The 15,208-nt window shown below is 40.8% G+C and overlaps 1 protein-coding gene across 1 annotated transcript in view; it reads left to right on the top strand.

Annotated features, from left to right (window-relative positions):
* BRIP1 (BRCA1 interacting helicase 1) overlaps positions 1-15,208 on the top strand; it is a 143,327-nt gene that overhangs the window by 8,386 nt on the left and 119,733 nt on the right. Inside the window, 2 exon segments of the mRNA XM_055132227.1 lie at positions 1,258-1,385; positions 7,339-7,446. Coding sequence (XP_054988202.1) covers positions 1,258-1,385; positions 7,339-7,446 — 236 coding nt within the window.

The raw sequence follows: 15,208 nt of genomic DNA, 5'->3' as shown, positions 1-15,208 counted from the left end.
GGATTACTAAAATGTTGTTATAAGTTAAATCTTCAGTATGAATGTTTTTGTTAGTGGAGATTTGTTGGCTTCTACATTGCATTTCAATCAATCTGGTGTGCTATTTCTGGTTTGTCAGTGTTGTAGAGTTTAGAGATGTCACATGGCCATGTTTGCAGCTGCATTCTCCAGGAAATCCAGAATTATTCACTGGACTGTACAGCTGGAGTTAAATTTTTAACTGGGAAGTGGCTTTGAGGTATGGACATGACTGGGCATACAGAAGTACAAGGCATTAGGGGGAGATAGCTCATCCTGACTTTGAGAAGGCCTAGAATTTTTGGCAAGTTAATCTCTCTGTGATGCTCTGCCTTGATGTAATGGAGTCTGGCCAGAGGCATGTTGGTGACTTTGGAGTGTAGGAGTGTGCGACTATGGAGCTTTGTTTGGGCAGGCGCTGGCCCACCCAACTCTGAGAGTGCTGAATGTTTCAGCTAGGAACAGGTGTCTGAGAAATTTTTGCAGCTAGCTGATCTCTTTCAAGATTTATTTATGAGTTTCTGGAACAAGGCTGGTAAATGTGCTTACATGGTGGCAGAGGTGGTAAGTGGGCCTAATTGCATTATTTTAAAGACATTAAAAAATTAAAATTAGATCTTGCTACTGAAAGCATATTTCTCAAAATGTTTAATATATCTTTGTAAAACTGATTAGTAAAGAAGTACTTTGTGGGACTGGAGTGACAATATATCGGGTAGGGTGCTTGCCTTGCACACAGCCAACCGAGGTTCGATTCCCAGCATCCCATATAATCCCCGAGCACTGCTAGGAGTAATTCCTGAGTGCAGAGCCAGGAGTAACCCCTGAGCATCGCCAGGTGTGACCCAAAAACAAATTTTTTTTTAAAGTACTTTGCAAAATGATTAGCATTTTATGTTTAAGCGGTTACAGCATTCAAAACTTTTTATTTATTTATTTATTTATTTATTTATTTATTGGAGGGGGCGTTTCTGAGCCATACCTGGCTGTGCACAGAGCTTACTCCTGGTTTTCTGCTCAGGGATCACTCCTGGTGGTGCTTGAAAGTTGATAAACAATGCTGGGGATATGGGGATATGAGGGTGTGTATAATACAACCACCATACCCCCTGTACTGTATTTTCCAGCCCTGTTATACAGTTTTAGGAATAAAAACACTGATAGCTTGATTCTAGCTTCCTTTAAAAATTGCCGAAATGTACATAATTTATGCTAATTTAAAATAATTTCTTATGTAAGACTCACCTAAAAGAACTTCACTGTCTGCGAAGCTGTCTGCCAAGAAGCAGGCTTCTGATTGTAAGGATGAAAATGATGATTTTCAAGTAGAGAAGAAAAGAATTCGACGCTTAGAAACCACACATCAGGTAAGAGAGTTTATTGCCAGTGAAATAATCCTATTAGTTGAACGAGGTAGTTCCTATTGCTAGTGAAATAATCCTCTTAGTTGAACAAAGTAGTTAAGGATCAATCAAGTTTTCAGTGGTACTTACAGAGATTAATGGGGTCATGTCAACTGAGGTTAATTACATAGTAAAATATTGTAACTATTTTATATAGGAGCTTGTCTTAGAAGATGATTCATGATAAATTTAAGTTTAGTGAGATTCAAGTTAAAGTGAGACTGCAGGGTACTTTCTGATATGAATTGAATTTGATGTAGGTAATACTGTTATTTCATACATGTTAGCAGGAGCAGGGTGCATTGGCCCACACCTGATAGTGTTCAGGGGCTATTTCTGACTCTGTGCTCAGGGATCATTCTTGGCAGTGCTCAGAGGACCATATGCAGTTTCAAGGCTCAAATTAGGGTCAGCCTCAGGTAAGGCAAGTGCCTTAAACTTGTACTATCTTTCTGGTCCCTTTGTGCTTTTATTTATCTATTTTCTTTCTTTTTTTTTATTAATGAATCACCGTGAGGTACAGTTACAAACTTATGAACTTTCATGTTTGCATTTGGTTTACATTCCTCCACCAGTGCCCATTCTCCCCCACCAATGTTTCCAGTATCCCTCCCCGCTTTGTGCTTTTTTTTTTTTTTATTGAATCACCATGTGGAAAGTTACAAAGTTCTCAGGCTTATGTCTCAGTTATACAATACTCTATAAACACCCATCCCTCACCAGTGCCCATATTCCACCACCAAAAACCCCAGTATACCTCCCACCACCCCCTGCCCCCTCACCCTCGCCTGTGTAACTGATAAATTTCACTTCATTTTCTCTTTACCTTGATTACATTCCATATTTCAACACAAAACTCACTATTGTTGTTGGAGTTTCCCCCCAAAAAAGACAGCCCTACTGCCAAGGAAGCATTTGATAATTAGTTTTCCATTGCTGAGAATGAAGAGATATGAAGTCCCGCTGTTCCAAGTACATAACTCTTTTTTTTTCCTCCTTCCTGCGCCACCAAGTTCGTGCCTGCTTAATAGTCCTCATAATATGGTTGACGCCACGCTGCCCGACAAGGGGAAAAAAAAAACAAGCAAGAAGGATATTTCCTGTCCTTGGCTGGTGTGGGGCTATGGCTTAGTTCACAGTCTAGAGACATGGCTGCAAGCAGTTTCTGGAACCAAAAGTAGTCTAGTTGGCCTCCGGATTCTGGTTGATCAGCAGCAAAGCGGCCACACAAAAGTGTGGCCACCTGGGTCGAATCTCGGTGGAGCGTGCACTGGTATCGGCCCTGGCCCAAGACTGCCCAAGCGTCTCGCTGTTCCAAGTACATAATTTTTTTTCCTCTTTCCGCGCCACCAAGTTCATGCCTCTTTAATAGACCTCATAATATGGCGGACTCCACACTGCGTTTCTCCCCGAAAAGGGAAAAGAACCGAGAAAAAAGGATATTTCCTCTCCTCAGCCAGCGTGGGGCTATAGCTTAGTTCACAGTCTAGAGAAATGGCTGCTACTTTGTTTACCTTCAATATTTCAACAAAAAGCTCACTTATTGTTTGGAGTTTCCCCCCACAGTCAGACCTGCTTAAAAGGAACCGTTTCACATTGCTGACAATTAAGAGATAATAGGTTTTGAATTTCTGTATAAAGTCCAGGGAAAATTCTGCCAGAAATTGTATCACTGCAAACTTTTACTTCCCTTTTGTGGGGCTCATAAGATGGAAAAGCCTGGAGAGAGAAACCCTTGCCCTCTGGTGCCGCATGGGGCAGTGGCTTAGTTCACAGTCTGTAGGCATTTTTGCGAGCTGCTCATGTCCAAAGTAGTTCAGTTGGCCTCCAGGATCATGCTCGTGCTCTTGCAGCCGCGGAGAGGCCACACACGTGTGGCCGCTGTGCTTAAATATCCCCTTTGTGCTTTTAAATCCTCTTTTTATTTAGTGAAACATTTCTCTTTGATCAAAATACCTTTGATATGATTATGTCATATATATTTTGGATAGCATATCCAAAATATATATGACAAAACTAACAGTAAGTTAGTTTTTTAGGTAGTTAGTTTTGATATCATGCATAATAAAATGTATTTATTTCTAAAAATTATTAAAACACCTGAACTACTATTTTCAGTGCAATGTACTTTTCATGTACTGCTTTTACTTAGAGTTCATAGCAACAGAAAAATGACAATTTAATTTGAATATTTGTAGGTGATTGTGTAATCAAAAAATAAATTATGAAAGGCCCCAGCGTCTCTCTTGCTGCCTGTGTTCAGTGGTCTCGCACTGCTTCCCCCTCTAGCTTGCCCGATGGCAATGGGCGGATGAAGGAAGGAACAAGGACCAGGCTGGTGGTATCAGTTGCAGTTGATTCCAGTCTCATCTCCGTTCTCCTCTGATTCTCCTGCTTTTCTCCTCCCCGGATCCCCCTCATCCTCCTCTTAGATTCGCTCCTTCGTACTTCTTCCTGCTTCTGCCTCCCCCAGCCCACTCTTATAGCCTTAGTTAAATCCCAAATCATCAGGGGTTGGGTAATAATTACACATAGATGTGGTCATACAATCATCATCATCATCATCATCATCATCATCATCATCATCCCATTGACCGTCAAATTTCTTGAGTGGTTCAAGTAACGTCTCCATTCATCCTAGCCCTGAGATTTTAGAAGCCTCTCTCTACTCGTCCTTCCCAATGATGCCATATTGGAGGCACTTTTGGGGTCAGGAGGATGAGACCCAGCTTGTTACTGGTTTTGGCATATTAATACACCATGGGACCTTGCGAGGCTCTCCCATGTGGGCCCTCCCATGTGGGCCGGAAACTCCTGGTAGTTTGCCAGATTCTCCCAGAGGAAAAGTAGGCTATAAGTTGTCGCTTCTGGGAGCTTGCTTTTAAGTCTCTGGATGCTGGATGTTGATGGGATTACACGATTACAGGGGTGTGGGGGAGCAGTCCCTGGGTGTGACCTTCTAGCTACTGGGAAATGGGAAATCTGGGTGGAGGAGGCCCAGTCCCTATCCAAGCAAGCTTGGGGGTCTCAGCCCCAGGTCCCACACACCTGGGTTCCTCTGCCGGTACTTTCATGCATGAGGCTTAATGAGTCTCCTCCAAACATGTGGAGAGGGGCCTTGAGTATGGCTGTGGCTAGGCTCCAGAGGTCTTTGGCCTCCGGGAGCTTTGCTTGGGGTGGGGAGGGAAGCTGGAGACATCCTCCTCTGAGGGGCTCCGAGGAAGACAGCCAGGCCCTCAGGCAGGAAACTCTCTTCCTTGCTCTCTTCTGGGAGCTTGCTTTTAAGTCTCTGGATGCTGGCCGTGGATGGGATTACACATCCCCGCCCCCATCCCTGAAGTCCCTGGGTGTGACCTGGGTCATACAATCAACAGAGATAAAGTCCTTCACTCAGGGGAAGCTTCTTCTAGGACAAACTCTCATACAGTAAGACAGCCCACCCAAGAGTGAAATTCCATCTATACCTGTGTTTCTCCTTTTCTTAGTCCAACAAACATATAAACATTCATAATATTAGTGATTTTGTATGGACACAGTAAGAGATACATTAAGCTTATAGGATTGCTCTCCTGGGGGCATCTCACTATAGATCTCAGACTATAGTGCTCTGGCTAGATTAGTCTTTCCTAACCCTAGCAGGATCCTAATTCAGTTGTTACTTTTTGGATCATTACAGGATTTGTCCATGAGCGTGCTCTTAACTTACAGTTAAGTATTGTGGTCCATTTCAATGCCAGGGTAGCTCACAGCTTACCCTGGGTCCATCCAGTCCCTTGTCGGGACCCTGCTTTTGGGGTATTAGGAACTAAGGGCAATTGAGGTTTAAGTTGCCCAGGATTGAGTATTACTCGGAGTCAATTAACTGCCGAGTTACAAAAGCATAATATTATCTGTCTTCCTGGGTCTATACAAAAAGGACGTTGCTTTAAAGTAAACTATGCAAAAGGACATAGAGGAGGAGAAAAGCAATATTTCATTTATGAATACAAGTCCAGTGTCCTTAGAAGGATCTGAACTTACAAGTTAACAGAGTCTGAATTGGGGAAAAGGTGATAAACTGGTTGGGGAAGCAGGGCACAAAGAAAGAAGTTACAGATAAACAAAGGAATGGGACTGACTTGGGAGCACTGTGATGGGTGTCACCCGATAAACCTAAGTTCCCTGTGGCAAGGGAGAAAGGACAAACCAATGTTATCCTACAGGCGATTATACATTCACTTCCTTCCTTCCTTCCTTCCTTCCTTCCTTCCTTCCTTCCTTCCTTCCTTCCTTCCTTCCTTCCTTCCTTCCTTCCTTCCTTCCTTCCTTCCTCCCCCGCCTTTTTCTTTTTTTTTAATAACAAAGGAGTTGTCAGTGGAAATTATTTTTTTTCTTTATTTTTAGAAAGGAGCCTCACCTAAGAGTGTTGGGAGGCCAGGATCTACCCACGGAGATACTTGACTTGTTGGTGTTTGACTAAGGATCAGAATTTTGGATAAAGTGCTGATGAGGCTACCAAAACTATACCTGGTGGTGCTGGGAGTGCTGGGTGGTGCCAGGATTCAAACTCTGGACCTTGATGGCCTGTGCTCCATTCTTTTGAGCCATATCCCCAGCTCCTCTTCCTTTTTTTAAAATATAATTTAAGTAAATAGGTTTTAAAAGTAGAGAAAATAGTAGACAATCCAGAAAATTGACTTCATAGTTTTAATTAAAGTAAGTTTAGCAATATAATTGTTAAATGTCTTGTAGGTGGTAGTAATTAATTTATTCTGCTCTATAGGAAATCATAAGCATTCATATTTAAGATTTTTTATTCTGAATTGTTGTTCTTGTGTTGTTACTTTTTGTCTTCTGTTGGTTTTGTTGGTGATAATTGTGGTGATGGTAATGCCAGGGGATAATTCTTGTAGTGCTGAGGTTGTACTTTGAAATGTGGGAAATCAAACCCAAAATGCTAAGAATCAAACCCACGTTCTCCTACATACAAGGCACATAAGAAAAAAGAAATTTTTTTGTTGTTGTTCTTTTTTTTTTTAAGAACCCCAAAAAAGCCCACAACGTATTTCAGAGACTGAAGAGATAATACAAGGGGTAAGGCACTTGCCTTGCATGCAGTGGCGTCTAGTTCTATACCCCAAGCGCCACCAAAAGTAAGCCACACATAAGTGTAGACAGGTGTAGTCTACCCTCTCTTCAGCCCTGACTGCCCCCCAATCAAAAACCAAACACCCCAATTTGTTTTAAGTTAGATATAGGTTTTTTGTTTGTTTGTTTTGGGGCCACATCTGGCAACTCTTAGGGGTAACTACTGGCACTGTACTCAGGAATCACTCCTGGTGGTCTTCCGGGGACGCTATGGGATGCCAGGGATTGAAGCAGGTCAACTGCGGGCAAGGCAAGCATCCTACCTGCAGTACTATTTCTTTTGACCCTGGTTATTTTTTAACAGGGACCTGCCAGCCTGATTGGTTGAGTGTGCCCAATGTCATGCTCAGGCTTGGAGGTACACAGGAGGTACCAGGGCTATGCAGGCAGTGCCGGAAGTAGGGAAAAGTCCTGTGGTTCTGGAGATTGAACTTTGGGCCATGTGTGCTAGGCTTGTGTTCTACTTGAACTAATTCACTGAGCCTCTAGAAATTGTGATTTAAAATTTTTATTTTATTTTGGGATCACACACAGCAGTGTTCAGGGCTTACTCCTGGCTCTGTGTTCTGGAATACGCCTGGTGGGACTTGGGGGACTATATGGGGACCTGGGGATAGACCCCAGGTTGATGATGTGCAAGACAAGTGCCTTACCTGCTGTATTATCTCTCTGTTCTCTATTGTCATTTTTTTTATGTTAAAAACACACATTAGCTATTTTGAGATTGAAGAACAACTAACCTACCCAGTAGTCTTTAGTTTTAAACTTCATTTTGATTCTGTATTTACAGATTAGAAAGCGTTGCTCTAATAAAAAAGAGGATACAAAAGTTGCTTCAGGAAAGCCCACGAAACCCAGCTCTCCATTAGGAAAGACGAACTCCTTTCCTCCACAGAATGTAAGCATTTTCCCCATTGTTCAGTTTAAAGAAAAAAGATACGGGTTTAGTTAAATGCACTTAAAAATTATTAAAAACGTTTATGCTTACTTGTGTTTGGACTGGCCAGGTATACTTAATGAACAGGTGCATGGGCCTGGTGATGTGGTGTTGCTTGGGCTCAGAAGTAGTAGGGGCCGCAAAGGCAACGCCAATGGTTCTTGGGGAACACGGTGGGGGTACACTGGGCGTATATCTAGATGTGCAGGGTGTAGGGGGCATGCAGTGCCTGTGATAGGTATTCTCATTTATGCAAGGCTTTTTCTCCAGCCATTTGAGCTGTCTTTCTGGACTCTGGTGGTCATTTTAAATTCTGGGTACTATTAATTTTACACCGTTAGGTGCTCACTGTTACTGTATTTCTATAGTACTCTTGAGTTATTTTTGATTTGGAGCCACACCTGGCGGTGTTCAGGACTTACTCCCAGCTTCACACTCAGGGATCACTCCTGGTGGGCTCAGGGGACCATATGGGATGTTGGGAATTAAACCCATGTTGTCTGTTTGCAAGCAAGCACCCTACCCGCTGTACTACCACTCCACCACTCCGGCCCCTTGAATTGTAATGTAGGACACAGTCAAGGTACTTGGAATTAACTTGATCTTTTTTTGTCTTGCTTGAGAATATGTTATGTGGAATCTGACTTCTTTGGATTACCTCAATTGAGGGTGCATCTATCTTAGTTCCTTACCAAATGCTCATGCACTTGTAAGGTTTTCCAGCTTGCTGGTCGAACAGAAACTGTTCCATGACTTACTGAGTGCCTAATCACTTCAGCTGGTTCTTTTTTTCTCCTTTTAGTTTTTTTATTTTTGTTTGTTTGTTTGTTTGTTTTTGCTTTTTGGGTCACACCTGGCGATGCACAGGGATTACTCCTGGCTTTGCACTCAGGAATTGCTCGTGGCGGTGCTCAGGGGACCATATGGGATGCTGGGGATGAACCGGGTTGTCCGCATGCAAGGCGAACTCCCTACCCACTCACTGTACTCTCATTCCAGCCCCTCCTTTTGGTTTTTGTGGCCATACCTGGCAGTGCTTAGAGGACCATATCGTGCTAAAAGTATTATATAATATTAGTAATCATTTTGAGGAATTAGGTTTATAATTAATTAGTAAACATTAAAAAAATCTATTAAGGTTGTTTATGACCAAACCTTCATAAGTAGAACTACTGTCTTAGTTCTGAGACTTGTACTCCGATTTTTCCTTTTGGTTATGTGGTACATTGAATATTTATTATGATTTTCTCATTGATACGATATAATTAGATCTTTGCTTTATATCCACACCTTAATAACAGTTTATTTTACATCAGAATGGATGAGTTTTCTTCCTTGACTTAGGTAGTAACTCCTCATTTCTTTAGAAATAGAATGTTTATTTTTTCAGAGGTGGGTGATTTATTTCTCCTCCTAATATTAAAGGTAAAGACTTCTAACAATATCTTGTAAGTGTGAAGATTTATTAAATAAGTCTCAATTAGATCTACAAACTCATGATAACATTCACTGTTGTGTCACAGACTTTGGTTTGTAAGAAGACATACTGTCTATGTCATGCCAATTAAATGTGTATAAAGTAAGTTTATAAGATACCAAAGTAATTTTGCAGTGATATAAAAAAGATCTTACTGGTGAACTTTAATATTTGTTTGTGGTTTATTTTTTTTAATGATAGTTTATGTGGAAAGGATGAATATATCATTTTTTGAATATGTACTTTTTTGAAAAAAGGCCTTACAAATGGGCCAGAGTAATATACAACAGGTAGGATACTTGCTTTGCATGAAGCCAACCCAAATTGGATCCCTAATACCACCCTCTGATCCCCCTGAACACTGCCAGGAATGATCACTGAGTGCAGTCAGGAGTAAGCTCTAAACACTGTTGGTTGTAGTACAAAAATAGAAACAAAAACAGAAAAGTTAAGACAGAATACAACTCAAAAAAAAAGGGGGGGGGCTGGAGCAATAGCATAGCGGGTAGGGCGTTTGCCTTGCACGAGGCCGACCCAGGTTCTAATCCCAGCATCCCATATGGTCCCCTGAGCACCGCCAGGGGTAATTCCTGAGTGAAGAGCCAGGAGCAACCCCTGTGCATCGCCGGGTGTAACCCAAAAACCAAAAAAAAAAAAAAAAAAGACAGAATACAACTTCACTCACAAATACTTAGATAACATGGTTTATATTTTCAATATAATTTTTTCTTCATAACAAATAGAATAAACAGGTACAGTAGATACGCAGTACAGAATGTAAAATTTTAGTGAATATTTTGATTCTCTCTTTAACATTACAGTAAATTGCTGGTAAATTTAGTAAATTTTAGCTAATTACTGAATAAACCTGCTTTTGGGGCTTCAGCTCTGTGGCTTACAGCACCTACTTTGCAAGTACAAGACTAACAGTTTTTTTTCTTGTTTATATTTTAGTCTTTGTGCAACACCCAGTGGTGGTCAGGGCTTAGTCCTGGCTCTGTGCTCAGGGATCACTCCTAGCAGACTTGGGGACCATATGAGGTGCCAGGGATTGACCAAGTCAGCCACATGAAACACAAGTGCTTATCTGCTGCTCTATGTCTAGCATGTCATTTATTATTTTTTTCCCATGATTTTGGTTTTTGGGCCACACCTGGAAGTGCACAGGCTTACACCAATATCTGAGTTTAGGGATCACTCCTGGCAGACTTGGGGAATGCCGGGGATATCACCTGGTTCAGCTTTGTGCAAAGCAAACACCCTATTTGCTGTATTATCACTCTTGCCTCTCATTTATTTTATCTCATATATTTTTGGGAGCCACACTTAGTGTCTCCCAAGTTTGGTACTCTGTGTTTGCTTCCAGTGGTGCTCTGAGTACCATGTGGTGCTAGGGATAGAACTTGGGGTTTCTATATGCAAAGCATGTGCTCCAGCCGTTGGGGCCATCTCCCTGACCCCACATTTATTAAATTTATTAGTTTTGCAGCATGTAGAAGAGAAGTAGATCCAGCAGAGTGCGCTGTTGGCTTGCAGATAAAGTGTTGTTAGGTTAAACCTTCAAACTTTTTTTCTCCTGTTTTACATTTCTGCTTTAAAAAAAAATTTTTTTTTCTGTTTCTCTTCTTTGCCCTCTATCAAACTTAGAATTAGTGCATGTAAGGCATATGTTTTAGACTTTTAAGCTAACTTTTTCAATTCCTGTTCTTTTTTCTTTCTTTTAAATTTGTTTTTTCACTCTCATAATTGGTTTGCAAGATCAAGGAACTTCAGGGTTTTAGCTTCATGCCTCTTCATGTCACTGCTCTTACCATCAGAATTCTAGTGCTATTTATCCTACCACCAAAAGATCCCTTTCTAGGTTAGGGGATAGTACAGTGGTACGGTGCTTGCCTTGCATGCTGCTGACCCTGGCTCGATCCTTGGTACCATATTTGGTTCCCCAAGCACTGCCAGGAGTAAGCCCAGAGTATTGCTGGGTATTGCCCAAAAAATGAAACAAAACCTCTACTCATTCTTTCCACCCCTGCCCGTTTTCATATGGTAACTGTCAAATTTTTACTTATTCTGGGAGTTTTTGCCATTGTTTTTTGTTGTTCATATTTCATGTATGAGTGGGACCACCCACTAATTCTTTTTCTTACTCATATAATTTAGCATAATCACCTTAATATCCATTTATTTAATCTCAAAAGGCATGGACCATCATTTTTAGTGGCAGAGTAGCACTGTTGTCCTGTTGTTCATCGATTTGCTCGAGCGGGCACCAGTAACATCTCCACTGTGAGACTTGTTGTTACTGTTTTTGGCATATCGAATACATCACGGGTAGCTTGCCAGGCTCTGCCGTGTGTGCAGGATATTCTGGGTAGCTTGCCTGGCTCTCCAAGAGGGATGGAGGAATCGAACCCAGGTTGGCTGCATGCAAGGCAAACACTCTACCCGCTGTGCTATCGCTCCAGTCCAGAGTAATATTTTTAATAGTGGCATAGTAATATTTTTAATTTTAATTTAATAGTTTGATATTTTGTGTGTGTGTGAAGCAAGAAATTAAAAAAATTTTTTTTTGCTTTTTACGTCATACCCGGCGATGCACAGGGGTTACTCCTGCTCATGCACTCAGAAATTACTCCTGGTGGTACTTGGGGGACCATATGGGATGCTGGGAATTGAACCCGGGTTAGCTGCGTGCAAGGGAAATACCCTACCTGCTGTGCTATCGCTTCACCCAAGAAGCAAGAAAGTTTTTATTGAAAGTAATTTAGAAAGATGAGAGGGGAGAGAAAGAAGCTTATGTTCGAGAATGATCATAAGCTTCTCCAGAATAGAAAAAGGCAAGCAAAGAAATAAAGACAAGCAAACAAGATACATGTTCAATGGAAAATACGTAGCTAAAGTGGGCTTGAAGGCAAGCCAACTTTAATAATTTTAATCTTTAATAATATCTAATAACTTCCTTATCCAATAATTTATCAGTGGGCATTGAAGTTGATTCCATATTTTGTCTATTGTCAATGCTTTGTTCTTTTCTTTATTATTCTTGTAGGGTTTTTTTCTTTTGGGTTTTTTTTTTTTTTGCTTTTTTGGGTCACACCCGGCGATGCACAGGGGTTAATCCTGGGTCTGCACTCAGGAATTACTCCTGGTGGTGCTCAGGGAACCATATGGGATGCTGGGAATCGAACCCGGGTCAGCTGCATGCAGGGCAAACGCCCTACCCGCTATGCTATCCCTCCAGCCCCTTTATAATTCTTATCAATGTTTATAATGTACAGGACTGGAGCGATAGCATAGCAGGTAAGATGTTTCTCTTGATGCGGCTGATCTGGGTTTGATTCCTCCATCCCTCTCAGAGAGCCCAGCAAGCTACCGAGAGTATCCTGCCCATACGACAGAGCCTGGCAAGCTACCCGTGACGTATTCGATATGCCAAAAACAGTAACAATAAGTCTCACAATGGAGACGTTACTGGTGCCCGCTTGAGCAAATTGATGAACAATGGGACAACAGTGCTACAGTGCAGTGCTACAGTATTAACTTAGAAATATAACTTTTTGTTTATCTCTTTACCAGGGTGTCCATCAAGATAAGAATAATGTTCCCCTTTATATTTCTTATAGCCACCTTCTGGCACTCAACCTGTACTTAATAATTACCTATATGTTAAATAACACTACCAGTAATATTACTCAAGTAAGCAAATTTTTAAATATTGTTATATGCCAGGCATTTAAAAAGAATAAGTCATATTTCACAAAACATTAATGATACTGATGTAATAGTTTTTGAATCTATAATTATACCACACAATTTAGATATTCTCTCATTCAACCCCTAATAAGTATTATGAATAAACAGAGCAGATACTAGTAATATTTTACAGCTCAGAAAACTAAAGCCCAGAGAGATTATATTATTTGACTATGGTTTACTTAAGATGAAAGCTAGGATCATGATTTAAACCTAAGTAAAAAACTAAATGAATATAGGTTTGTGAATTGTAAATAGTGGAAAGGAAAATAAAAGGAATGGTTGGTGTGTGTGTGTGCGCGCACATGTGTACACTTGCTATGATGTGGGGGTGTGTTATAAGGGATCAATTGTAGATTCTCAACACATGTGAAGCATATGTTATGTCACTGAGCCACATCCTAACCAGGGTAATTTTTTTTTATTTCTCTTTTTGACTGTAAGAGACAAAGTTAAATAATCTTACTATTCAGTATGCCTGGTATTCAGATATGTTCTTTTAAAGAGTTGATCTTTAAATGGATAAAAATTGCATTATCTTTTTTGTTTTGTTAGTTTGCTTTTGGGGCCATACCCAGCAGTGCTCAGGGGTTACTCCTGGCTCCGCACTCAAGGGATAGGCTTGGAGACCATATTGGATATCGGGGATTGAACTGGGTCAGTGGCATGCTAGGGGAGCACCTTACCTGCTGTACTATCTCTCTGGACCCTCTGTTTTACTTTCTAGAGGTGAAAAACATGATCATTTTCATGAAAATCTGGATCTTTCATTTTTTGGTTTTAAAGTTTTTTAATTAAAAAATTTTTTAATTTTGAACATGGTAACTTACAAACTGTTATTAGTAGGGCCGTATACTTTAACTATTCCACACCAGTAGGTCTTTTAAAATGAACTTATAATGTGTATTTTTCATATTTTGTCAGCTTTTTTTTTTTTTCATATCTAGCCCTCTTGCTTATGGGCTTTATTTTAGTATGTGTATGAAGCCTAACTCCAAATGTCTGCTTTTCCAAGTAGATGATCAGTTTTCTCAAAATCAAAAGAAACATTTTTTTCTGATTTGGAGATTTTTTTCCCTTTGCTGTAGTTATGATGAGCCAGGTTAACACACACTTGGTTGCTGTGCTCTTCTGGTGTTGCACACTTTAGCTGTTTATTTGCACATACTTGGTTGCAGTACACTGGAGATCATATACTTTTAATATGGCACTGGGAATCTCGAAAGACATCACTTACCTCTGGAACACCCTCAGGGCTTAAATATGTGGCCTAATTCTTGCAAGGCAGAGATTCTAACCCTGTGCTATTCTGGGGCTCCCTGATTTGAAATTTTGCTATCAACACAGTAAATAAGTTTCACTCTTAGAATGTTTCCTTGGGCTCTTAGGGGGAGTAGTGGTTTGGGACTGTATCCAGTGATGCTTAGGGGCCATTATGGACTCTGTGCTCAGGGTCACTCCTTGTAGACTGGGGATCCAACTGGTGCTAGGTGCCCACAGGGCAAGTGCCTTAACCCCTGTAATGTCTAGTGCCAACCATGGCATACTTTTTTCTCTTCCATTTCATATTATAAAATGTATGGTTCCCCCCCTTTCTTCATTTTGTTGTTAGTATAATGAACATTATCACACATTTGGTTCTGGTGTTTGCCAAGATCACACATCGGATTGCATTGCTTGTACACTTTGCTTCAGTGCTCACCAAATGGTATATATAGCGGAATACAATTTACTAAAGAACAGAAAATTCTGACACATGCTACAGCGTAGATATGTCTTGAAAACAGTATTCTAAGCGAAACCAGCCAGACTCAAAAGGACAGACACTGTATGGTTCTACTTATATGTAGAATAGTCAAATCCATAGGGAAAAAATATAGAATGATTATTGCCAAGGCTGGGGAAAGAGCGAGCACTGAAGCCACAGCCAGCTTCTTTAATTTCCTTGATAATTAAACATAACACACTGGGTGGAGGAAATATTGCTAGTAGGCCTTTAGTAATTTGGTGGGGAGAGAAGCACAAAGCTAAGAGAATTGTTTGATAGTCCCTATGATCTTTTAGTGATCCTTTGTCTCTGGCCTGTGAACTTCACAAGAATTTCTCAGCCTTCCTTCCTCCCCTTCCCTCCCATCACAGGTGGCTCAGGATGGTTAGAGTTAACCAGAGTTGTTATTTCTCTCCTTTTGTGGAAGGTTAGATGTGCTCAAGTTGGGCATTTCCCCAAGTCCCTGAGTATTGACAACTCCAGCAGATTAGGTTCTGGTCAGTTTGTTTCCTGAGGGTAGACTTTTTCAAGTAGAATGCTCTGGCATATTTCAAGATAGTTCTTTTCCATCTCTCCCTATTTCCCCTGATATTTATGTGGTAATCTGGCTCCAGGAGGTAAATCTCACATTATTAGGGTCTCCTCATTTCTGAATGTCCCTGGAGTTTTTGTTTTGTTTTGTTTTGTTTTGTTTTTAAACTCTGAGCATTATATATGTTGAGCCCTCT

Source organism: Sorex araneus, chromosome 3, assembly GCF_027595985.1.
Source record: "Sorex araneus isolate mSorAra2 chromosome 3, mSorAra2.pri, whole genome shotgun sequence".
NCBI lineage: Eukaryota > Metazoa > Chordata > Mammalia > Eulipotyphla > Soricidae > Sorex > Sorex araneus.
This window is presented reverse-complemented; position numbering and strand designations above follow the sequence as displayed.